The sequence below is a fragment of the Mobula birostris genome, chromosome 16 (assembly GCF_030028105.1).
Source record: "Mobula birostris isolate sMobBir1 chromosome 16, sMobBir1.hap1, whole genome shotgun sequence".
Taxonomy (NCBI): domain Eukaryota; kingdom Metazoa; phylum Chordata; class Chondrichthyes; order Myliobatiformes; family Myliobatidae; genus Mobula; species Mobula birostris.
Window position 1 is genome coordinate 2,395,493 of NC_092385.1, and position 26,769 is coordinate 2,422,261.

At 43.7% G+C, this 26,769-nt stretch overlaps 1 protein-coding gene across 7 annotated transcripts in view; it reads right to left on the reverse strand.

Annotated features, from left to right (window-relative positions):
* The window catches only part of usp19 (ubiquitin specific peptidase 19), a 218,843-nt gene that overhangs the window by 117,604 nt on the left and 74,470 nt on the right, over positions 1-26,769 (reverse strand). For all 7 annotated transcript variants that reach the window (XM_072280210.1, XM_072280211.1, XM_072280213.1 and 4 more), the window contains 3 exons: positions 16,811-17,201; positions 2,947-3,103; positions 199-270 (listed from right to left, as the gene is read on the reverse strand). In XM_072280210.1, the coding sequence (XP_072136311.1) occupies positions 199-270; positions 2,947-3,103; positions 16,811-17,201 (620 nt within the window). The remainder of the gene's footprint in view (positions 1-198; positions 271-2,946; positions 3,104-16,810; positions 17,202-26,769) is intronic.

Genomic DNA, 26,769 nt, shown 5'->3' on the forward strand with positions numbered 1-26,769 from the left:
AAATCAAGAATATGCCAGACTATTCACATCAATTAAAGATCTGCTCTGGTCAATAATATAAAATGCTCATGAACATTTTACATTCTTTCCAAACAATCCGCTGCTAACAATGTGCTTCAGCAACAGGAGCTCTGCTATGACCTACCATCTGTTGAAGCTTCGCACAAACAATGCAAATTCCAACACAGCTGGTCTTACCGAACTTTCACCTGCCACTTGAAGATGGTGTTTGGTCCACTGTCAGGGTGGATACGCAGAAATGGCTCGTGGCTTTAAAACAAAACCAGGACATTAGTTCAGCAAATTCAGTCTGCTTGTTAATCAATCATATACATATAGTACCAATACTGGCTCATATGAAGTAGTACAAAGTAAGAAAACTATTAATGAACGCTTCTCCTCTGAAGTACAAACTAGGCTTCAGTACATGCCAATGCCAGCTGAAATTCAGTTCTACTGTGAGTCACAAAATGTAATGACAGTGTCACCATTTGCAAAATAGGATTTATCTTCAACTTGCAAATCAACTTGAACGAGTGAACAGGGTTAAATTGAGCCTCTTCTGGGCTTCCTGTTTGGGTGAAAGGGTAATGATGAGAAAATTCCTGTTCATCTCAATGCTGGCAGAATTATTGAAGACTGCAGAGAGTGGTGAAGATATGGGATGCCCCATTTCATTAACAGATGTGACGAAGGAAGTTATAAGAATACAAAAGCACTAGTTCAGCAACAGATCACTACACACAAAATGTAGTAGTGGCCTCAGATCAGCTGCAGATGCCAGGGAAACCTTGGAGAAAGTTCAAGTAAATGCAATCAAAATAATTAGCGGTCTGAACCAATCAACATAGAGAGAAACAGGTCTCATTGGTGCAAGGGATCTGATTCTGATCCCTTGCACCAATTTTATACTGATTTAAAAGGAGATGGACAAAATAACCAAAGTACAACCATTCTCCCGCAGCAAGTAGCTGGCATTGGAAATACATCAAAAAGCTGGAGGAACTCAACAGCCAGGCAACGTCTCTGGACAGTTGACACTTTGGGTTGCTTTAAGACTAGAGACATCAACTGTCCATTTCCCTCCACAGATGCTGTCTAACCTACTGAGTTTTTTTTTATATATAGAGGGATACAGCAGAGCAAACAGACCCAACTATACCCATATAACCAATCAGCCTAATAATCCATGCCTTTGGAATGTGGGAGGAAACTGGAGCACCTGAAGGGAACATATATGGATATGGGAAGAACGTACTAACTCCTTACAGACTGCAGTGGAAACTGAACCTGGGTCAATGGCACTATAATTGTGTTACACTAACTACTACACTGCCAGGTCACCCAAAACTGAAGTTTGTTTGTATTTTATTTAGAGATACAGTGTGGAACTGGCCCTTCTGGCCCAATGAACCGCACTGGCCAGCAACCCACCTATTTAACCCCAGCCTAATCACAGTACAATTTACAATGACCAATTAATCAATTAACTGGCAGTCGTGGAGGAAACTCACGCAGTCATGGGGAGAAAGTACAAACTCCTTACAGACAATACCAGGAACTGAACCCGAGTCACTGGTGCTGTAAAGCAATGTGTTGAACTGCTATGCTACCATGCCACCTCTTCCAGCTTTCTGTGTGTTGCTCCAGATTTACAGTATACACAGTCACTTGGAAATGCATTGACCGATTGGCAGTGGATTTCAAAAGGGAGTTTATCAGCACTTGAAAAGGGAACAAAACACAGCTTTGAGGGAAGGGTAGAGGACTGGGGCGGCGGAAATGTTCCGCTACAAACCTGAAGAGCCGTTGGACCTCCTGTTCAGTTACCGTTCATTGCCCAACAGTGTGTTCAGGTTAGGAGACATGGAAGTTGAGTTGATGAAGGCAGAGCTTTGGATGTGCTGCATTTGGATTTTAGTGAGGTACTTGATAAGGTTCCCCATGGTAGGCTCATTAAGAAATCAAGAGGCAGAGGATTCAAGGGAACCTGGCTGTGTGGATTCAGAATTAGCTTGCCTATAGAAGCCAGAGGATGGTAGTAGATGGGGTGCATTCTGCCTGAGGGTCTGTGAACTGTGGTGTTCTGCAAGGACTCAGATGAGGAAGTGAAGGAGTGGGTTAGTAAGTCTGCAGACGACATGTAGGTTGGTGGTGCTGTGGACAGTGTAGATGTCGATAGGTGCAGAGCTGGGCTGAGAAGTGGCAGATGGTGTTCAACCCAGAAAAGTGTGAAGTAATAAGAGTTTGGAAGGTTGAACTTGAAGGCAGAATACAAGGTTAATGGCAGGATTCCTAGCAGAGTGGAGGACAGAGGGATCTTGGGGTTCACAGATCTCTCAAAGTTGTTGCACAAGTTGATAGGGCAGTTGAGGTGGTGTCTAGTATATTGGTCTTTATTAGTTAGGGGAGAGTTCAGGAGCTGCAAGATAATGTTGCAGCTTTATAAAACTCAAGTTAGACTACATTTGGAGTATTGTGCTCAGTTCTGGTCATCTCATTATAAGAAGGATGCAGAAGCTTTTAGAGAGGGCACAAAGGAGATTTACAACATCATGGGCTGAAGGCCTGTACTGTTCTGTGTTCTACATTTCCACTAACTAGAAACAAACATTGGTGAGGTAAGACAGAAAATTCCCATCTTTAACAAAACTAAAAGCAAAGAAAGTTTTCATCTCCTGCTGACAGGGAAACTTCTCAGTTCATGCACAGCCCCAAGATTACCACGCTCCCTCTGTGGTAGCTCTGCACATCTCTTGCAGTATGCAAACTGAGGGGGCAATCTCGGACTCAAAAGCAAGCACGCTACCCACCTTGCAATGGTACTCTCTGTCAATGTGGGAGAAGATCATATTTCCAGCTCCACAAAACTAGGTTGCATTTTTTCTCTGCCGACAGAGAGTAACTGTTCATCTCTGTGAAATTTGCTCGAAATCTGGAACTCACCTGGTCTGGAAAATGAGGGTAAAGTCTTGCTCGCGGAAGAGCACCTTCGACGTGGATTTGCAGATCTCCTTCACGTACACATGGACCACCATTGCATCTGTGCCCTTCTCATACGAGTCATACTTGACAAAGCTCAGATTCACATAACCATCTGGCACTACAGGAGATTGAAGAGATTAACAATTAGTTTTATTTGTCACACGTACATCAGAACGTGCAATGAAATGCATCATTTGCATCAATGCCCAAAGCATTCTGAGGATGGTGCTGGGGGCAATCCACTAGTGTCATCATGCTTCTGGCACCAACACGGCATGCCCTCAACTTACTAACTCTAACCCATTCCGGTGGCCCAATCAGCGGCAAGAGCAGGCCACAGCGATGAGGTTTCTCACAGATCAGCAACACTTGTTTAAAAGTTTAGAAGGGACAAGCCATTGCTGGGAGTAGGCCAATGGTGAGAGCAAGAGTGTCAGGCTTTGGCTCAAAGAAGGCTGTGGGTGAGATTTTGTTAAAGTTCCCTTTGGTCTCTCTTATCGTACCTAGTGTAGTAAATGGCTTAGCTCACTAAATTCTCAGGGAACTACATCTGCGTGAAGTGCATCCAGCTGCAACTCCTTGAAGATCGTGTTAGGGATCTAGAGCTCAGCTGGATGACCTACGGCTCATACGGAGAGTGAGGAGATAATCAATCGGAGTTACAGGGAAGCAGTCACCCCTAAGTTGCAGGAAGTGAATAGATAGGTGACTGTCAGTAGAAATGGAAATGTGAATAGGTAGTTAGCACAGAGCACCCCTGTGGCCATTTCCCTCAATAATAACTATACCATTTTGGAAATTGTTGTGGGGGATGACCTCCCGGAGGAATGCCACAGAGACCAGGTTACTGGCACTAAGCATAGTTCTGTGGCGCAGAAGGGAAAGAGGGAGCAGGGAGGAGCGGTAGTGATAGGGGGACTCAATAGTCAGGAGAAAAGACAAGAGAATCTGTAGACGTGAACGGGACACCTGACTGGTATGTTTCCTCCCAGTTGCCAGGGTCAGGGACGTCTTGCAGGGAGCAGCCAAATGTCTTGGGAGCAATGACATAGGAAGGAAAAGCAAAGTCCTGAAACAGAGAATTTAGAGCGCTAGGCAGAAAGCTGAGAAGCAGGGCCTCCAGGGTAGTGATTTCTGGATTGCTACCTGTGCCATGTGCGAGTGAGGGTGAAAACAGGTTGATTTGGCAGATAAATGTGTGGCTGACAAGCTGGTGCAGAGGGCAGGGCTTCAGGTTTTTGGATCATTGGGACCTCTTCTGGGGGAGGTATGACCTGTACTAAAGTGGCAGGTTGTACCTGAACCCGAGGGGGACCAACTTTCTCGTGGGCAGGTTTCTTAAAGCTGTTGGGGAGGGTTTAAACTAACAGCAGGGGATGGGAACTGGAGTAAAGAGCTCAGGATGGGGCAAATGGTAAAAAAGCAAAGATAGCATACAGTCAGACTGTCAGGAAGGGCAGGTAGATGATAGGACAAAATTTCAGCCAGCAGGGTGAGTATCAGTGCATTAGGGATGCAGAATCAATAAGAGTAGCAACTACAGTACTCAAAAAGTTATATCTCAATGCAGGAAATATAAGAAATAAGGTGGATGATCTTGTTGCACTATTACAGATTGTCTATGATGTTGAGGCCATCACTGAATCCTGTCTTTCGGATGGTTGTTTCTGGGAGTTGAATGTCCAAGGTTATATATTGCATTGGAGGGACAGGAAGGTAGGCACAGGGAGTGGCGTGGCTTGAATGGTAAAGAATGGCATCAAATCAGTAAAAAGATGTGACATAGGATTGAAATATGTTGAGCTGAGAAATGCAAGAGTAAAAGGACCCTGATGGCAGTTATATACAGGCCTCCCAATAGTAGCTGGGATGTGGACCACAGATTACAACGGGAAATAGAAAAGGCTTGTCAAAAGGGCAATGTTACGATAGTCATGGGTGATTTCAACATGCAGGTCGATTGGGAAAATCAGGTTTGTAATGGATCGCAAGAGAGTGAGTTTGTTGAATGCCTACGAGATGGCTTTTTGAGCATTTTGTTGTTAAGCCTAATACAGGACATTGCACCTGAACCTGAGAGGACCAGTATTCTCGTAGTATTGTTTATTAGAGCTGTTAGGGAGGGTTTAAACTAATTTGGCTAATCGGTTAAGTAATGAACCGGAGGTGATTAGGGAGCTTAAGTTAAAAGAACCTGCAAGAGGCAGTGATCACAATATGATTAGATTAGATTAGATTAGATTAGATTATGAGGACACTCAGTCCTCATTTATTGTCATTTAGAAATGCATACATTAAGAAATGATATGATGTTCCTCCAGTATGATATCACGGAAACACAGGATAGACCAAGACTAAAACTGACAAAAACCACAGAATTATAACACATAGTTACAAAAGTGCAAAGCAATACCGTAATTTGATAAAGAGCAGACCATGGGCATGGTAAAAAAAAAAGTCTCAAAGTCCTGATAGCCCATCATCTCACGCAGATGGTAGAAGGGAGAAACTCTCCCTGCCATGAGCTTCCAGTGCTGCAAACTTGCCGATGCAGCACCCTGGAAGCACCTGACCACAGCCGACTCTGACTTCGAGCCTCTGACCAGCCCTCTGACACTGAGCACCCAACACCATCTCTGCCGAGCGCTTTGACCCCACCCCAGCCGCCGAGCAACAAGCAAAGCTGAGGACTCGAGGCCTTCCCTTCCGAAGATTCTGGATCATACAGTAGCAGCGGCAGCGAAACAGGCATTTCAGAAGTTTCACCAGATGTTCCTCCGTGCTCTCACGTCTGTCTCCATGAAATCAGGATTGTGCACGGCATCCTACTTGACAGATAACAGATATTCATAGCCGAAGTGGCCACTGCACGCTGCGTCGTGCCGCCATCTTCTCCTCTCCTCAAGTTGATCGAGTTCAACTTGAAATCTGGTAGGGAGAGAGTGAAGTCTGAAGTAGCAGTATTTCAATGGAGTAAGGGAAATTACAGTGGTATGAGAGAGGAGTTGGCCAAAGTAAATTGGAAGCATCTGCAGATTTTCTTGTGTTTAAATTAGAAGGAGATGCTTGCAGGGATGACAGCAGAGCAACAATGGCATGTGTTTCTGGGAAAAATAAGAAAGGTACAGGATAGACTTATTCCAAAATCAAAGGAATAATCAAATAGCAAAATTGTACATCTGTGGCTGACAAGGGAAGTCAAAGCTAAGGTAAAAGCAAAAGAGAGGGCATACAACAAAGCAAAAATTAGCAGGAAGACAGAGAATTGTGAAGCTTTTAAAAACCTACTGAAGGCAACTAAAAGAATCATTAGGAGGGAAAAGATGAAATATGAAAGCAAGTTAGCAAACAGTATCAAAGTGGATAGTAAAAGCTTTTTCAAGCATGTAAAAATAAAAGAGAGATGAGAGTGGATATAGGACCGCTAGAAAATGAGGCCAGAGGAATAATAATGGGAGCCAAAGAGATGGCAGATGAACTAAATGCCATCAGTCGTCACTGTGGAAGACACGAGCAGTGTGCCAGATGTTGAAGGGTGAGGGAAAAGGAGACAGTGTAGTTCCTATTACAAGGGAGAGGATGTTCAAAAAGCTGAAAGACCTAGGGTACATAAGTCACCTGGAACAAATGAACTGCGCTCTAGGGTTCTGAAAGAGTTAGTGGTAGAGATTGTGGAGGCATTAGTAATGATCTTTCATATATCATTGTACTCTGGCATGGTGCCAGAGCACTGGAAAATTGCAAATGTCACTCCACACTTTAAGAAAGGAGGAAGGCAGCAGAAAGGAAATTATAGACCAGTTAGCTTGACCTCAGTGGTTGGGAAGATGTTGGAGCCAATTGTTAAGGATGAGATGATGGAGTACTTGGTGACACAGGACAAGATAGTACAAAGTCTATGTGGAGGGCCTTTGACAAGGACACACACTGTTTGTTGGTCTGGAAGGTCAGAACGTATAGGGTCCAGGGTGAGAGAACAACTTGGATGCAAAAATGGCCTGCTGGTAGGAGGAAGAGGATGGTAATGAAGGGTTTATTTTCAGCATTTGTGATCCGTGACTCAGAGGTCTGCCTCAGCTGGGTTCTTTGTTGTTTGCCATACTTCAGGATCCTGAATTCTACAACTGAGCTTTTACTAGCGACCAGTCCAGACATCAGAAGTTTGAGAGGAGATTTCACTCAGGTCCACTGCCCGCATAGAAAACGACACCACCAGGTCACAGTAGTGTAACTGAACTCTGGCCAGTGACAAATCCGCATTTGGGATTGACAAGTAAGAGCAAATTAAAGGCAGGGGCAAGTGCAGTGCCCATAGTCTGAGTGGACTTAGTCAGAGTGGTGATCTTGAAGCTTTAGCTCTTCGAAGCTTCAGTCAGAGAAAGGAAAGAAAAGCTCCATATTTAGTTTTTTCCTCTAATCTCTTCTTTATATATGCTCAGCTTGGACAGTTGGGATGGCCAGTAGGAGAGTGGAATGCTTCTCTTGCGGGATGTGGGAAGACAGGGTGACCTCCAGTGTCCCTGACTACAACTGCAAGAAGTACATCCAGCTGCAGTTTCTAACAATCTGCATTAAGGAGTTGGAGCTGGAACTGGATGAACTCCGGATCATTTGGGAGGCTGAAGGGCTGATAGATGGGACATATAGAGAGGTAGCGCACGACACAGGAAACTGGGTGACAGTCAGAAAGGAGAAAGGGGTTAAGGAACCAGTGCAGAGTACCCCTGTGGCCATCCCCCAACAACAGGTGTACCACTTTGGATACTATTGGGGGAGATTAATCACACAGAAGAAAGTCATAGTGTTGAAGTCTCAGGCTCAGGAGTCTGGCTCTGTGACTCAAAACGGTGGTGGGGGGGGAGAGAAGAACAGGCATACTGTCGTGAAAGGGGATTCGTTAATCTGGGAAACGGGCAGGAGGTTCTTTGGGGAGAACAAGATTCCTGGATGGTATATTGCCTCCCAGGTGCCAGAATCCAGGATATCTCCAATTGAGACCTCAGCATCCTTAAGTGGGAGGATGGTCCATGTAGGTACCAATGATATGGGTACGATGAGTGACGAGGTTCTGCACGCAAAGTTCAGGGAGTTACATGCTAAGTTAAAAGGCAGGACTTCCAGGGTTGTGATCTCAGGATTGTTAACTGTGCCAGGTGTTGTTGAGGCCAGAACCAGGAATCTCATACTGTTTAACACATGGCTAAGGAGTTGGTGTAGGAGGGTGGGCATAACATTTTTGGATCATTGGCGTTCTTCCAGGGAAGGTGGGACCTGTACAGAAGGGACAGTTTTCATCTGAACTGTAAGTAACATGCTGTAGGGTTTTACTACTATGTAACATGCTGTAAGGTTTCACTGATAATGTAATTGTTTCTCTGTAGCAGCAATGTTTGGGTTATGACTAGAGATAACAGGGTTAGGAATGCTATTGTTCTTCCTTGTGAGCTGGAAGAGAGATTTTTGTGGTCTTTTGGCCGGGGAGGGATGAGGAGAGAAGACGCGAATGGAGAGAGTGGGTAGACCGCCAGATGGGGTGGACTTGGAGCGAGGTTCCGAAGGGCAGCGATGATCGGAGGAGGTCGATGGAGGACGATTGACTTATCAGTGAGCTCCAACATTGTGCAACAGACTTTATTAAGACTGGGCCCTTTTTTTTGTTTCTTTACTAAGCATATAGTCAAAGTAAGAATTATAAAGCTTACTTATTTAATCGCATATTGTGTACTGTTTGTTATTTCAGAGTACTGATTTGTAACAGGGGACACATCATGCAGCATCCACCCAAATGAGATTTCTTAGGTTTGGATGGGCCGGGGGCTATCACCCCCTAAATTAAGCCGCTAGCTGAAGCGAGAGTTGCATGAAGGAGGACTAATATCCCAGTGGGAAGGTTTGTTAATGTTACACAGTAGGGTTTACACTAGAGCTGCAGGAGGATGGGAACCAGAGTGCCAGAGTGGAGAGGTTGTGCAGGCAGATGTTTGTAAGACCTCAGACAAAGTCAGGAATCAAAAAGTTGAGCTGGTGCAACTAGTGTTTTGAGAAGCACATACTTCAATGCAAGAACTATCAAAGGAAAGGCAGATGAGCTCAGAATAAACATCTGGAATTACGACGTTGTAGCCATTCGTGAGACTTGATTGCAGGAGGAGCAGGACTGGTAGCTCAATACTCCAGGGTTCCATTGCTTTAGTCGCGACTGAGCGGGAGGGATTAAGGCGGGGAGTGGTCTTCCTAGTCAGGGAGAATGCTACGGTATTGCTTCATCAGGACAGATAGTGAGGGAAATGAGAAATAGGGAAGGTGTAACCACATTAATTGGGCGATATTACACACCACCCAACAGTCCTAGGGATTTAGAAGAACAAATTGGTAAAGAGATCCCAGTGTTGCAAGAAACATGAGATTATTATAGCAGGTGATTTTAACTTTCCACATATTGACTGGAATCTCATAGTGTAAAAGGACAAGATGGGATGGAGTGCATCAAATGTTTTCAGGGAAGTTCCCTTCATTAGTACGTATAAGTCCCAACGAGAGAAAGTATGCAACACTTGATCTGTTATTAGGGAAAGAGACAGGGCAGGTGACAGAAGTTTGTGTAGGGAAACACGTTGTATCCAGTGTCCACAATGCAATTAGTTTCTTAGTAAATATGCAAAAATTTGGGTCTGGTCCGTGGGTTGAGATTCTAAATTGGAGAAAGGCCAATTTTGATGGCTCTGGCAAGTGTGGACTGGGACAGGCTGTTCTCTGGCCGAAGTGTTCTTGGAAATGGGGGGCCTTTGAAACTGAAATTTTGGGAGTACAAAGCTTGCATGTGCCTGCCAGAATAAAAGGTAAAGTTGACAAGTGTAAAGAACCTTGGTTTTCAAGAGTTATTGAGGTTCCGATTAAAAGAAAAGAAAGTGCATTGTAGGTATAGGCAAGTAGGAATAAATGAGATGCTTATGAAGTACAAAAAATGCACAAGGACACTTAAAAAAGAAATCAGGAAGGCTAAAGGGGAGCATGAAGTTGCTCTAGCAGACATGCTGAAGGAGAATCCTAAAAGATTCTGCAGATATATGTTAAAAGCAAAAGCACTGGACCTCTGCAAGACCAGAATGGTAATCCATGCATGGAGCCAAAACAGATGGGTGAGATCTTAAATCTTAAAATCTTATTTTTTATATCTAAGATGGATACAGATTCTATCGCTAAAGTGGTATGCAAAAGTTTGGGCACCCCAGTCAAAATTTCCGTTACTGTGAATAGCTAAGCGAGTAAAAGATGACCTGATTTCCAAAAGGCATAAAGTTAAATTTCTTTAGTATTTTAAGCAAGAAAACTTCTTTATTTCCATCTTTTACAGTTTCAAAATAACAAAAAAGGAAAAGGGCGCAAAGCAAAAGTTTGGACACTCTGCATGGCCGTACTTAGTAACACCCCCTTTAGCAAGTATCACAGCATGTAAACGCTTTCTGTAGCCAGCTAAGAGTCTTTCAATTCTTGTTTGGGGGATTTTCGCCCATTCTTCCATGCAAAAGGCTTCTAGTTCTGTGAGATTCTTGGGCCGTCTTGCATGCACTGCTCTTTTGAGGTCTATCCACAGATTCTCGATGATGTTTAGGTCGGGGGACTGTGAGGGCCATGGCAAAACCTTCAGCTTGTGCCTCTTGAGGTAGTCCATTGTGGATTTTGAGGTGTACTTAGGTTCATTATCCTGTTGTAGAAGCCATCCTCTTTTCATCTTCGGCTTTTTTACAGACGGTGTGATGTTTGGTTCCAGAATTTGCTGGTATTTAATTGAATTCATTCTTCCCTCTACCAGTAAATGTTCCCCATGCCACCGGCTGCAACACAAGCCCAAAGCATGATTGATCCACCCTCGTGCTTAACAGTTGGAGAGGGGTTCTTTTCATGAAATTCTGCACCCTTTTTTCTCCAAACATACCTTTGCTCATTGCAGCCAAAAAGTTCTATTTTAACTTCATCAGTCCATAGGATTTGTTTCCAAAATGCATCAGGCTTGTTTAGGCTTGTTGTACATTTCTCACGCTCTTAAACTTTTCGATGATTTTAAGTTCCCTGGCCCCCACCGCTTTATTTTCACCACGGATGTCCAGTCCCTGTATACTTCCATCCCCCATCAGGAAGGTCTAAAGCTTTTTGGATTCCAGACCTAATCAGTTCCCCTCTACCACCACTCTGCTCTGTCTAGCGGAATTAATCCTTACTCTTTAATAATTTCTCCTTTGGCTCCTCCCACTTCCTCCAAACTAAAGGTGTAGCTATGGGCACCCGTATGGGTCCTAGCTATGCCTGCCTTTTTGTTGGCTTTGTGGAACAATCTATGTTCCAAACCTATTCTGGTATCTGTCCCCCACTTTTCCTTCTCTACATCGATGACTGCATTGGTGCTGCTTCTGGTGCGCATGCTGAGCTCATTGACTTCATTAACTTTGCCTCCAGCTTTCACCCTGCCCTCAAGTCTACCTGGCCCATTTCCGACACCTCCCTCCCCTTTCTAGATCTTTCTGTCTCTATCTCTGGAGACAGCTTATCTACTGATACGTACTATAAGCCTACTGACTCTCACAGCTATCTGGACTATTCCTCTTCTCACTCTGTCTCTTGCAAAAATGCCATCCCCTTCTCGCAATTCCTCCATCTCCGCCGCATCTGCTCTCAGGATGAGGCTTTTCATTCCAGGACGAGGGAGATGCCCTCCTTTTTTAAAGAAAGGGGCTTCCCTTCCTCCACCATCAACTCTGCTCTCAAACGCATCTCCCCCATTTTATGCACGTCTGTTCGCACTCCATCCTCCCGCCACCCCACTAGGAATGTGATGCCTAGAAATATTTTGCAATGTGATGAACTCATGTGATCCACATACTTTGCTCTAAAGGTATGAAAACAGGCCTTTCAGAAATCAAGGATTTGAAATGGTAAGGGGAAGAGGGTGGAATTATTAGTATTTTTCCCCCAAGGTAATTGGAGTGACAGCATAGGCTGAAACGACTGTGTTGTTTAATTTCTGGGTTGCCGTATCTTGGGGCAAAGTCATCACAAGAATGGTTCAACATTGTGCAAGTCACCTATTCCTGCATCAGGTGAATTGGTTGAAAAGGGATAAGCAAGGCATATTCTTTTCTACTTCCACGTTGCAGGTATTTTTACAGACACTGCACTCAAAAACTTCCATAGTTGTACTGTGGAGAGCATTCTGACAGGCTGCATCACTGTCTGGTATGGAGGGGCTACTGCACAGGACAGAAAGAAGCTGCAGAGGGCTGTAAATCTACTCAGCTCCACCTTGGGCACTAGCCTGCAAAGTACCCAGGGCACCTTTAGGGAGCAGTGTCTCAGAAAGGCAGCGTCCATTATTAAGGACCTCCAGCACCCAGGACACGCCCTTTTCTCACTGTTACCATCAGGTAGAAGGTACAGAAGCCTGGGAGCACACACTCAGCGATTCAGGAACAGCTTCTTCCCCTCTGCCATCCCATTCCTGAATGGACTTTGAAGTTTTGGACACTACCTCACTTTTTCTTTTAATATACAGTATTTCTGTTTTTGCACATTTAAAAAAATCTATTCAATATATGTAACTGATTTACTTGTTTATTTATTATGTTTTATTTTATTTTATTTATTATTATTATTTTTTCTCTCTCTCTCTGCTAGATTATGTATGGCATTGAACCGTTGCTGCTAAGTTAACAAATTTCACATCACGTGCCGGTGATAATAAACCTGATTCTGATTCTATGATCAACTTTTTAAAAAGCTGATGTAGGAATTGCCATAGGACAATAAAGATCGAGGGTGCAAGGCAGGGCCTGAACCAGAGAGCATGAAACAAACCAATGTATGGCCATTACTGGAGTGAATGGAGCCAATTCAAAGCAGCAGAACTGAGGCAAGGCGAGGAGAAATCAAGGTGGCAGGACCCGGGTCTGAGGGTGAGGAAGTAGCTGACATCTGACTGATTTAAGTGCCAGGCCAGATTGGGTCCAGGTCAGAGCAAGGCTGTGGGTCCGACACCAATCTCAAGTCTGTATATTGTATACGTTGAAAATAAATGTACTTGGAGCTTTGAAAAGGTTTTACATTTCCGATTCAAAAATGATTAGGGGCGGTGTGGATGGATTGAGTCATGTGATACCACCTTATGCGAAGCAAACTTAAAGGCATGAACTTTATCCCACATGATCCCATTGTGCTAAGGTTGCCTCTCTAACACTCACCTCAAAAACTCTCAAGATGCAGATTATTCTACCAATGTTGTGTATTGGCAGTCATCTCTCCCCTGGGTCTGATGTTGCAAAGTCGACAGACTGGAAGCTCATCCATGTCCTGGCTTCATGCACTTCATGTGCAATCTGAAGCCAAGTTTATACAGGATGTGGCATGTGAGCTTTTCTGGGAATGGATTTCTTATTGCTGCGTTGTGAATCAGTCAAGGTGAGGAAGGGCATGCTTCTGAATTACATAAATTCACAAACTGTGCATGACATCACACTTAACCAAGAGTGCAGTTCAGCATTCACATAACTGGAGAAAACAAACACACAGGCAGCACAATGACAGCTGAAAGATTTCTGAACATACAGAGAATGAGCAATGATCAAAGTTTGTGAATGGCCTAGATCAGCGGTCCCCAACCACCGCAAGGCATGTGCTACCGGGCCACGAGGAAACGGTATGAGTCAGCAGCACTCTTCCTCATTCCCTGTCATGCACTGTTGAGCCATTACGCACGTGAGGTCATTACGCATGCGTCATCCATGTCAGTGTGGGAAGGAGATCAATTCCTCGAGCTTGTAAATGACAGCGGACTGAAAAGTATGTTTGACATAACATCTCTGCCGGCATTCTGGATCAAAGTCAAGACTAAATATCCTGAGATAGCCACGAAAGCACTGAAAACGTTGCTTCCATTTCCAACATATCTCTGTAATGTATGCAATGAAAACTAAATTGCGGAATAGACTGGACATTAGGAACCCCGTTCAAGTAGCACTGTCTCCCATCAACCCTTGATGAGACCGTGTTGTTGCAGGAAACCAAGTATTCAGCCCAGGGCTCCCACTGATTCAGCGATATTGGTGTGTTGCAATGATGTTATATGTTCATACGGGGAAAATATGCAGTGTGTTTAATATTGAAATGTTACTTAAAATGTTATGATGCTATTGACTTACTTATATAACCATATAAGCACAAGTTCCGAGTATAAACCATGTCAGCTCATGAGCAAATTTCTTTGACTGATTAGAACGTGTCCAACTATAGTTACTGGTCACGAGACGCAATGAGCAACAATGGCTCAGTTAGTATACACAGAACACTACACTACAGTAAAGGCCCTTCAGTCCAACATGTTGTGCCGATCTTTTAATGTGCTCAAAGATCAATCTAAAACTTCCTTCCCACATAACCATTATTCTATCATCCTTGTACCTAAGAGTCTCTTAAATGCCCCTAATGTATCTGCCTCTACCACCATTCCTAGCAGGTCATTTCCACTGCTCTCTGTGTAAAAAGCCTAACTTTAACACCCCCGCCTCATACTTTTGTCCAATCGACTTAAAATTATGCCCCCTTGTATTAGTCATTTCCACCCTGGGAAATGATCCCTGGCTGTCCACTCTATCAATGCCTCATCATTTTAAAAGCCTCTCATCCTCCTTCACTTCAAAGAGAAAACCCCTAGTTCATTCAATCTATCCTCGTTGTTCTCTAATCCAGACCACATCCTGGGAAAGTTCCTCTACACCCTCTCTAAAGCTTCCATGTCCCTCTATGAGGCAACCATAACTGAATACATACTCCAAATGTGGTCTAACCAGAGTTTTATAGAGCTGCAACATCACTGTGGGCTCTTGAACTCAATCCCCCGACTAATGGAGACCAACACACCACATGCCTACTTAACCACCTTATCAACTTGAGCATTAACTTTCAGGGATCTATAGACATGGACCCCACGATCCCTCTGTTCCTCCATGCTGGTACGTTTCCTGACATTAACCCTATTAACTTGAAGTCAGAACAATCTTCCAAAATGAATCATTTCACACTTTTCCGAGTTGAACTCCACCTGTCACTTCTCAGCCCAGTTCTGCAACCTGTCAATGCCCCATTGTAACCTTTGACAATCGTCTACACTCTCGAACAGCTCCATCAACCTTTGTGTCATCTGCAGAAAGTAAAGCTGTCACCTGTCAGTTTCAGCAACCCAGGTTTGCCCATGCTGTATGAAGCTGATTAGTCCATCCAGTTCCCTCCTACAATGTAAACACGTGCAGGATGGCATGCTAATCCTTCACTAAGCTGTCGATGAGTGGTAGAGGAATGGATTGGGGTGGGAGGGGGTAAAAGATTTATGACCAATAGGATTGCACCATAAGCTGGTATGGACCTGATGGGCCAAAATAACCCCTGCCTTCAGAAGATACAAATGAAGGCAGTGCAAAGATACTGAATCTGTCTGAGCACCAACCAAAGTGCTCCATTTGGAGTGTGTGCCAAAAAAAAAAACCCACGGTTGCCCTTCAGCATTGATCAATCTCCTGGTGAACAGCACTGATGTATTGATGCTGGATAATATAGAACTGGGCATACAGCATCACTGAATAAGCTGCGAAGATTACTAGCACGAAAGCTGATCAGATAGAGCGCATAAGGAGGGCAGCATTATGAAGTGGCTTGGGAAAGGGGACATTGGGAAGGTGGGCCCACTTGGGAGAAAACAAATATTCAGGTTAGCTACAAAACTGTTACTAATAGCTTGAGTAAAGATAATAGATTTAAAGATGAGCTTTATTTGTTACATACACAGCGAAATGCGCTATTTGCATCAAATCAAATCAGTGATGATTATGTTGGGCAACTTGCAAGTATCGCCACACTTCTGGTGCGAACATAGCCCTAACCTGTACATCTTTAGAATGTGGGAGGAAACCTACATGGTGATTGGGAGAATGTACAATCTCCTTACAGACAGTGACGAGAATCAAACCCTGATCTTACAGGTGGTACTGCAAAGCTCCACACTAACCACTACATCACTGCACCACACCTCTTTAAATTCCTTATCAGATAAAATAATGAAAAGAAAGAATGTGGAACTCTCTCGCATGAGAAGCATTAAGGTGAAGGTAACTACACTCAATGGAATTAAATATAATATACAAACATATGATGATGCAGACAGCAGCCAGAGAACTAGAAATGAATACCAATGAATTGATCCACTTGACCTGAAACAGGAGTGTGTGGGCCATGGCAGTCAAAGCTCAAGCTGGGCATGGCACCTGATGATGATGATGACACAAACATATAAACGAGCAACAGGAGGTTACTCAGCTTCTTGAGCCAGCTCTGTCATTTATGACAAAGGCTGATACAAGTGCAGCCTCAACTGGAGGCAGACAGGAACTCTTCATAGCCACCTGCCCCTTCACGCCTTTGCTTAACAAGAAGCAATCTACTTTACCTTAAAAATACCAAGGAACTCTGCTTGGAAGAAGTTCGTTCCACAGACATACAGCTTAGAGGGAACAAAATGTCATGCACTCCCTCCGTAGCAAGTAGCTCTTCTTAGATAAAGCAATCAAAACTGTACATAAAACTCCTGGCACGTTCTCACCAAGGCCCAATATAATTGTAACTAGACAGCTTTTACACCATACAAATTCTCTCATTAGGAAGGCCAATGCTTCAGCAGAGGTACAAATCAGAGCCGTGAAGAAAACCAAAAAACTGAAGTTCATTTATAGCATCTCCAACCTCCAAACAGAATACTAAATTTTAAAAAGATACAAATGGTGATTACCTTCAACCTTTTCCTCAGAAAGACTTTCCTTCACCTGGTTGGTGTTCTCCACAGATGAATGAGACGGTGATGTGGTGCCCTCACTAGGCCTTTCTAATGGGACCTGCCCTTCAGTGAGTTGTTTGATAGGGTCCATTTGGCTTCCAACAGATGTGTCAGAGTTCTCATTTACAGATGAACTCCATGTCACTGTCCTTTCCACAGTTACATCAGCAACCTCAGGACAGTTTCCAACAGACTCCTGAGCCTTTGTCCCAGTGTCACCCACTACTGGATCCACAGGAACACTTAAACCTGAAGGCTGTGCCGTACTTTCGCAGAATAATTGAGCTGATGTAGCGTTGATATCATGGCTCTCCGGAAGCAGTTTCTCCTTCTCGGTCACTTCCAACTTGTGCAAAAAGAGAAGAGAAGATAAGCGTTAGTATCATGGGAGAATTCACTGGCAGAGCATCACAATCTGAAAGCAGCCAGATTGGCTCAATTGACCTGACGCTACCAGAAAACCAATCCAACCTGACGCTACCAGAAAACCAATCCAACCATCTTCCTCAAAACTATGTGCATCATTCACAGACAAATGCAGTTAGATTAAACTAAGTAGCACGAATCAATCAGTCACATAGTATGAAAATGGCTTTTGGCCTACTGATCTGTACCTGCCACCGAGACCATACCTACCAAAAAACACCAATGTTACCTACTGTAAAACCCTAAGTCCTTACCTACCAGAAAACACCAGTGTTAACCTACCATAAAACTGAGCCCATACCTACCAAAAAGCACCAGTGTTACCTCCCAGAAAACCAGTGTTACCTCCCAGAAAACCAGTGTTACCTACTGTAAAACACCGAGTCTGTACCTACCAAACACCAGTGTAACCTACCGTAAAACCGAGTCCATACCTACCAGAAAACACCAGCGTTACCTACTGTAAAACACTGTCATTTAACTCTTCTCACTTTCATAGTCATTGCTCACCTTGTCCCATATATGCTTTAGTCCTGTACCCTCAATGCCTTTCCTATCTACTGTCCTATGCCTTGTATATGTTGCAATTGTATCTGCTTCCTCCACCTCCTTTGACAGCTCGTTCGGGATATTCATCACCCTCTGAGGAAAACTTATTCAAATCTTCTCTCAGGTTAAGTTTACAGCTCTCCAGACCGTGTTAGGGAATGGAGCTTCAGCTTGATGACCTTCAGATTGTTAGGGAGAGGGAAGCAGTGATGGACAGGAGCTACAGGGAGGTAGTCACCCCAAGGCTACAGAAGACAGATAAACGGGTGACTGTCAGGAGAGGGAAGGGAGATCATCAGATAGTGGAGAGAACCCCTGTGGCCATTCCCCTCAACAATAAGTACTCTATTTTGAGTAATCTTTGGCGGTGGGGGGGGGGGTGGGGAGAAGAACACCTTCCTAGGGGAATCAACAGCTGCTGTGCCTCTGGCACTGAGTCTGGCCCTGTAGCTCAGAACAGTAGGGGAAAGAAGAGGATGGCAGCAGTATTAGGGGATTCTATAGTCAGGGGGTCAGTTAGGTGATTCTGTGGAAATGAAAAGGAAACATGGACGGTAGTTTGTCTCCCAGGTGCAAGGGTCTGCAATGTTTCCGAACATGTCCACAATATCCTGAAATAGGAGGGTGAGCAGCCAGAAGTTGTGATACATATTGGTACCAATGAATTAGGTAGAAAAAGGGAGGAGGTTTTGAAAACAGAATACAGGGAGTTAGGAAGGAAGCTGAAAAGCAGGACCTCGAGGGTAATAGTCACAGGATTACTGCCTATGCCATGCGAAATGAGATGGCAGATAATTGCATGGCTGAAGAATTGGAGCGGGGGCAGGGATTCAGATTTCTGGATCACTGGAACCTCTTTTGGGGCAGGTGGGACCTTGACAGATTGCACTTGAATCTGAGGGGGACCAATATTCTTGTGGGCAGCTTTACTAGAGCTGTTGGGAGTGGTTTAAACTAATATCATAGGGGAATGGGAACCAGGAGGTTAGAGCTGAGGATGAGCCAGCAGGTTTATAAGTAGATGATGGGTGGTAAGTAGACATGAATGTAAGGAAGGACAAGCCAATGATTAGGTACAAATGCAGACAGAGCAAAGAGTTAAATTGTACCACAGACGCAAAGTTCAAAAGGCTGAATAATGCAAGACTGAAGGTGCAGTATTTAAATGCACGTAGCATTTGGAATAAGGTGGACGAATTTGTGGTGCAATTAGAGATTGGTCGGATTGACATTGGAGGCGTCACTGAGTAAGGCTGAAAGAAGGCCATAGCTGGGAGCTTAACATCAGAGGATATAATTTGTATCACAAGAACAGGTAGGAAGGCATAGACGGTGGTGTGGCTCTATTTGTAAGAGATGGAACTACATCTTTAGAAAGAGGTGACACAGGGTCAGAGAATGTTGAATCTTTGTAGTTGGAATTAAGAAACTGCAAGTGTAAAAAAAACCATTATGGGAATCATATATAGGCCTCCAAATAGTAGCCAAGATGTAGGGTTGAGATTGCAAAAGAAGCTGGAAAAGGCATGTAATAAGGGTAATGACACAATTGTAATGGGGTATTCAATAAGCAAGGAGACTGAGAAAATCAGGTTGGTGTCGGATTGCAAGAGAGGGAATTTATTGAATGCTTATGAGATTTTTTTTTTAAAGAGCAGATTGTGCTTGAACCTATTCGGGGAAAGGCCATCATAGATTGGATTTTGTGTGAAAACCCAGATCTTATTCAGGAGCTGAATATAAAAGAACACTTAGGAGGCAGTAATCATAATGTGATTGAATTCATACTGTAATTTGAGAGGCAGAAGCACAAGCCAGATGTATCGGTATCGCAGTGGAATAAAGGGAATCACAAGAGAAGAACTTGCCCCGGTGGATTGGAGGACACCGGTGGGGATGACCTCAGAGCAGAGATGGCTTAAATTCTGGGAATAGTTCACAAGGTGCAGGATAGATATGTCCCATAGAAGTTGTTCTCAAATGGCAGGGGTAGGCAACCTTAGCCTACAAGGGAAGTTAAAGAATGCATTAAAGTCAAGGAAAGGGTATATAAGGTAACAAAAGTGAATGGGAAGCTTTTAAAATCCAACAAAAGGCAACTAAAAAAAGCTATAAGGAAAAAGATTAAATAAGAGGGCAAATTAGCCAATAATATAAAGCAGGATACTAAAAGTTTATTCAATTATATAAAGAGTGAAAGGGAGATGAAAGTTGACATTGGACCACTGGAAAATGATGCTGATGAGGTAGTAATGGGGAACAAAGAAATAGCAGATGAATTTATTGGGTACTTTGCATCTGTCTTCACTGTAGAAGACCCAGCAAGGTCTAGAGGTCTGTGAGTGTCAGTGAGCAGGAGTGAGTGCTGTTGCTATTACAAAGGGAAAAAGTGCTGGGCAAACTCAGGGGTCTTAAGGTGAATAAGTCACCTGGACCAGATGGACTACATCCCAGAGTCCTGAGAGAGGTTGCTGAAGAGATAACTGAAGCATTGCTCATGATTTTCAAAAATCACTTGATTCGGGCATGGTCCCAGAGGACTGGAAGATTGCAAATGTCACTCCACTCTTTAAGAAGGGAGGAAGGCAAAATAAAGGAAATTATAGGCAAGTTAGCCTAACCTCAGTGGTCGGGAAAGTGCTGGGAGACCAATGATAAAATAAGTCAAAGTCAGCATGGTTTCTATTAAGGAGAATCTTGCTTGACAAATCTGTTAAGAGTTCTTTAGGGAAGTAACAAGCAGGGTGGACAAAGGAGAGGCAATGGATGTCATTTACTTGGATTTTCAGAAGGTATTTGTTAAGGTACCACACACGAGGCTGCTTAACAAGATAAAATCCTGTGGCGTTACAGGAAAGATACTGGCATGAACAGAGTGTCCTGACGAAGGGTCTCGGCCTGAAACGTCGACTGCACCTCTTCCTATAGATGCTGCCTGGCCTGCTGCGTTCACCAGCAACTTTGATGTGTGTGGCATGAACAGAGGAATGGCTGACAGGCAGGAGGCAGTGAGTGAGAATAAAAGAGGTCTTTTCTGGTTGGCTGTCAGTGACTAGTGGTGTTCCTCAGGGACAATACAGGGACTGCTACTTTTCACATTGTTTGACAATGATTTAGGTGATGGAATTGATGACTTTGTAGCAAAGTTTGCTGATGATACTAAGATAAGTGGAGGGGCAGGTAACACTGAGGAAGCAATGCAATTGCAGTAGGACTTAGACAAATTGGAAGAATGTGCAAAAAAGTGGCAGAATGGAATACAGTGTTGGGAAATGTACGATAACGCATTTTGGTAAAAGGAACAAAAGTGCAGACTATTATCTAAATGGGGAGAAGGTTCAAACATCAAAGGTGCAGGGGGACTTGGGAGTCCCTGTGCAAGACTCCCAGAAGGTTAATTTACAGGTTCAGTCTGTGGTAAAGAAGGCAAATGCGATGTTGGCATTTATCTCAAGGGGAATAGAATATAAAAGCAAGGAGATAATGCTGAGCCTTTATAAGACACTAGTCAGGCCGCACTTGAGAGTATTGTCAACAATTTTGGGCCCCATATCTCAGAAAGGATGTGTTATCATTGGAGAGGGTCCAGAGGAGGTTCACACAGAGGATTCCGGGATGAAGGGGTGGACTGTACTCTTTTCCATAGATGCAGCCTCGCCTGCTGAGTTCCTCAGCATTTTGCGTGTATTGCTTAGATAGCCAGCATCTGCAGATTTTCTCTTGTTTATGAGGAGCGTTTGGCAGCTTTGAGCCTGTACCCATTGGAATTTAGAAGAATGCGCGAGGATCTCATTGAAATCTACCAAATGTTGAAAGGACTAGATAAGGTGGATGTAGAGAAGATGCTTCCTGAGGTGGGGGTATCCAGAACTAGAGGGCACAGCCTTAAAACCAAGGGGTGACCTTTTAGAACAGAAGTAAGGAAGAATCCTTCTACCCAGAGTAGTGAATCTGTGGAATTCTCTGCCGCAGACTGCGGTGGAGGCCAAGTCTGTGGATATATTTAATCCAGAAGTTGATCATTTCCTCATTGGTCAGGGAATCAAAGGATATGTCAAGAAGGCAGTTATATGGAGTTGTAGGATTCCTGAATGGCAGAGCAGACTCGATGGGCTGAATGGCCTAATTCTGCTCCCACATCTTATGATTCTAGCCATCTATACTATTCATTTTATAAACCTTCGCAAGATCACCCCTCAGCTCCAATTTTCAGAGCGAAGAACCCCAGTCTCTTCACTCCAGGTAACATTTGGTGAATCTCCTGTCATCTTCCAAGTACTTTCACATCCCTTTGGTAGGGTGGTGACCACAACTGGGCACTATACTCGGTGCAACTAAAACATGACGCCAAGCACGTCAAATAGCCTTTTCACAAAGTTATCCACCTGCATCCATTTTCAGGAATCTTTACATTTGCACCCCAAGATCTCTCCAAGATATACAGAGTACATATGCTCTATAGATCCCATTGGTATTTAATATCTCAAAGTGCATGACCTCAATTCTTTTCTGGATTAAACTTCATAAACCACCATTCCTTGCAGTTTTTCCTGATGATTTGTATGCGCTGTATCCTTAGACAACTATCTTTGTACTGGACATCACAACCAACTTTTATGTTGTCTGCAAATGTACTAATGAGACCACTACATTTTCTTCCATCATTTATACCTGTTAGAAACAAAGCTTCCAGTTGCTGTGGAACACTGCTGGTCACAGTCTTCTGGTCTGAAAATCCATCCACCACTCTCTGCTTCCTATCACCAAGCCAACCGGGTTCCAGTTTGCCAACACTCTGCAGACCCTTTGTGCCTTAATCCCTTACCCATGGAGACAAATAGAAAACGAACACGAGATTCTGCAGATGCTCGATATTTGGAGCATCACACACAAAATGCTGGAGAAACTCAGGTCGGGCAGCATCCATGGAAATGAATGAACAGTTGACATTTCAGGCCAAGGAGAGGAAGGGGGAAATTGTAGGAATAAAAAGGTGGGGGGAGGGAAAGGATGACAAGCCAGAAAGTGATCGGTGAAGCCAGGTGGGTGAGAAAGGTAAAGAGCTGAAGAAGAAGGAATCTCATAGGAAAGGAGAGTGAACCATGGGAGCAAGGGAAGTTGGAGGGACATGAAAGATGCAGGAAGGGGTGGGGGAAAGAAAAAGCAAAAAAAAAAAACCCAGGAGAAATTGATATTCATGCCATCAGGTTAGAATATGAGATGTTGCTCTTCCAACCCGAGAGGGAATGCATTGGGACAAAAGAGAAGTCCACGGACTGACATGGCAGAATGGGAATGGGGAAAGGAATTTAAATAGTTGGCCATGGAGAAATTCCACTTTTGGCAGGGCAGATGAAGCGGAAGTGCTCAACAAGCGATTCTCCAGCTATCAAGCCTCACCAATGTAGAGGCAGCGGCATTAACATCGGGGGCACCAGATACATTAGACAACTCCATTTGATTTGCAGGTGAAGCACTGCCTCACATGGAAGTTCTGTTTGAGGTCCTGAGTAAAGGCCAGGGAGGCGGCAAATTTCTACCCTGCTTAGTCCGTTTCTGATGGCTCTCTTCCCTTTCTCGATCACGGTCTCCATCTCCGGAAATACACTGTCAACCGACATATTTTATAAACCACCCAATTTCCAAGGCTATCTTGACCTTATCTCTTCCCACCATGTCTCTGGTAAAAACGTTCTTCCCTTTTCTCAGTTCCTTCGTCTCCACCACACCCGTTCTGAAGATGCAGGTTTCCTTTCCTTCTTCAAGGATCAGCCTCTCTTTCTTCAAAGAATGGGGATTTCCTTCCTCCACCATTGATGATGCCCTCACCTGCATATCCTCCATTTCCCAGATATCTTCCAGTCACCTCAACAGTGATAGAGTTCCTCCTGTCCTTACCTACAACCCCATGAGCCTCCACATCCAACACATCCGCCACTCTCCACAACTTCTGCCACCCCAAAGGGATCCTACCACCAAGTACATCTTTAGTCCCGCCCCACTCTCCGCTGTCCTACATGATGGTCTTGACTATTCACCCCTCCTCACTAATATCCCTCTTGGCACATATCCCTGCAAGGAAGTGAAATGCTACACTTGCCCATTCACTTCCTCCCTCCCTCAAAGTATCAAAGATTCCAAAGAGAAGGCAGAAGAATGGGGTTGAGAAGGATAATATACAGGTCATGATGGAATGGCAGAGTAGACTAATTCTACCCCCATGTCTTATTTTAAAACCTTATTTATTATCGGTGGTTAAGATGGTACAGTGCCTATACAAAGTATTCACCCCCTTGGAAGTTTTTATAATTTATTGTTTTACAACATTGAATCACAGTGTATTTATTCAAAGTTGCTGGTGAACGCAGCAGGCCAGGCAGCATCTCTAGGAAGAGGTACAGTCAACGTTTCAAGACACTTCGTCAGGACTAACTGAAGGAAGAGTCTCTTCTTTACAAAACTACTCAAGCTCTGTTAGATTGCATGGGGATCATGAGTGAACAGCTCTTTTCAAGTCCAGCCACAGATTCTCATTTGGATTGAGGTCTAGACTCTGACTTGGCCACTCCAGGACATTAATTTTGTTGTGTTTTTCAAGCCATTTCTGTGTAGCTTTGGCTTTATGCTTGGGGTCATTGTCTTGCTGGAAAACAAGTCTTCTCCCAAGTCACAGTTCTCTTGCAGACTGCATCAGGTTTTCCTCCAGGATTTCCCTGTATTTTGCTGCATTCATTTTACCCTCTACCTTCACAAGCCTTCCAGGGCCTGCTGCAGTGAAGCATCCCCACAGCATGATGCAGCCACCACCATGCTTCAGGGTAGGGATGGTGTGTTTTTGATGATGTGTAGTGTTTGGCTTACACCAAACATTATGTTTAGTCTGATGGTCAAAGAGCTCAATTTTGGTTTCATCAGACCATAGAACTGACTTCACAGTCTCCCATGTGCCTTCTGGCAAACTCTAGCCAAGATTTCATATGAGTTTTTTTTTAAACAGTGGACTTCTCTTTGCCACTCTCCCATAAAGCTGTGACTGGTGAAGCACCTGGGCAACAGTCGTTGTATGCGTGCTCTCTTCCATCTCAGCCACTGAAGCTTGTAACTCCTCCAGAGTTGTCATAGATCTCTTGGTGGCCTCCCTCACTAGTCCCGATCTTGCACAGTCACTCAGGTTTTGAGGACGGCCTGCTCTAGGCAGATTTACAGCTGGGCCATATTCTTTCCATTTCTTGATGATTGACATAACTGTACTCCAAGGAATATACAGTGACTCAGAAATTTTCTTGTATCCATCTCCTGACTTGTGCTTTTCAATAACCTTTTTGCGGAGTTGCTTGGAGTGTTCTTTTGACTTCATGGTGTAGTTTTTGCCAGGATACTGACTCACCAGCAGTTGGACCTTCCCAATATAGGTGTAATTTTACTACAATCAATTGAAACATCTTGACTGCACATAGGTCTCCATTTAACTAATTATGTGACTTGTAAAACCAGTTGGCGGCACCAGTGATGATTTGGTGCGTCATATTAAGGGCGGGTGAATACTAATACAATCAATTATTTTGTGTTTTATATGTAATATATTTGTAGGGATGTTTTCACTTTGACACGGAAGTGTCTTTTTCTGTTGATCAGTCAAAAAATCCAAATTAAATCCACTGTGATTCAATGTTGCAAAACAAGAAAACATGAAAACTTCCAAGGGGGAGGGGTGGTGGTGAATACATTTTAAAGGCACTGTATACTTAATTAGTAAAGAAGAAAAGCAAAGAAAGCTGCAATTGAATGGAGCTGTCCCAATGCCCAATGGAACGTGAGCACATGCATGAGGCACAGAAACAAAGTTAGAGATTAAAATGAAGTTTGTGCTGCTGTCAGACTGGCAATTTCATGTATATACACTGGGTTCCTGTTAATTGGGACACATCAGGACCAGTACACTCTGGCTCAATTAACTGGCTACCCTGAAAAGCCAAAGCTTCATGGAAATAGTTATAAAGGTATAAAAAAGCCAAACTGAGTAACAAATTATGTATTTAAGTGAAATACAGAACAAATACGAACACCATCACTACCACTACAGTACTATGAAACTGTAATGCTTCCTAGCAATTATTGGAGGAATTCATCCAGTGTACGCTGTCGTGTTCTTTTGATTGACTGTAAATGAACTCCTAGTGCAGATAATGTCTGTCTTCACACAATGCTTTCAATTATTGCATCCCCCAAATCTTTATTTTTATTGTAACATTCAAGATGATTGTTAATACCTTCAAATTCTTCATAACTCCTAACATGAAGTCGTGAAATTGTTTCATTTTCACTCCCAGCCGATTCTGGTATCTCCAAGCCTGAGTGCTCGAAACCACAGTGAGCAAAGCAGTTCTGAATTGTCTTAAACTGCTTCTTTCTTGCCAACCATCAGTGACAAAAAAGACTGCTGCTTTTTGAGCACAAGCATTTGCAACTGACAATGCTTAAAAACTGTTTGCTCTGAGCACGGTATAGCAACTAACGGCTACACAAATACACACAATTGATGCTAGTTAGAAACTGTTCGCAATAGTTTCAATTATGTGGCATGGTGTTCCAAATAAAGGGAATCCCAGCTATTTTCCTGATTAGTTTTTTGTTCTTTAAGTGTTGTCCCAAATCAGTGGCTGCCACAATTAACTGATTGCCTAATTAACCAGAATCCATTGTAAGGAGAAATGGTCCCCCCCCCCCATTCATAGGTACTTTACATTTACACTCCACACCTCATACCTAACAATGACACACTCCTCTCCACAGTCCCTCACCACCCACTTCATCCCCCCATTCACTGACACTCCATACCTCATACCTACACTGACACACTCCTCTCCAGTCCCTCACTACCCCCTTCATCCCCCCATTCACTGACACTCCACACCTACCTACTTCCACTGACACACTCC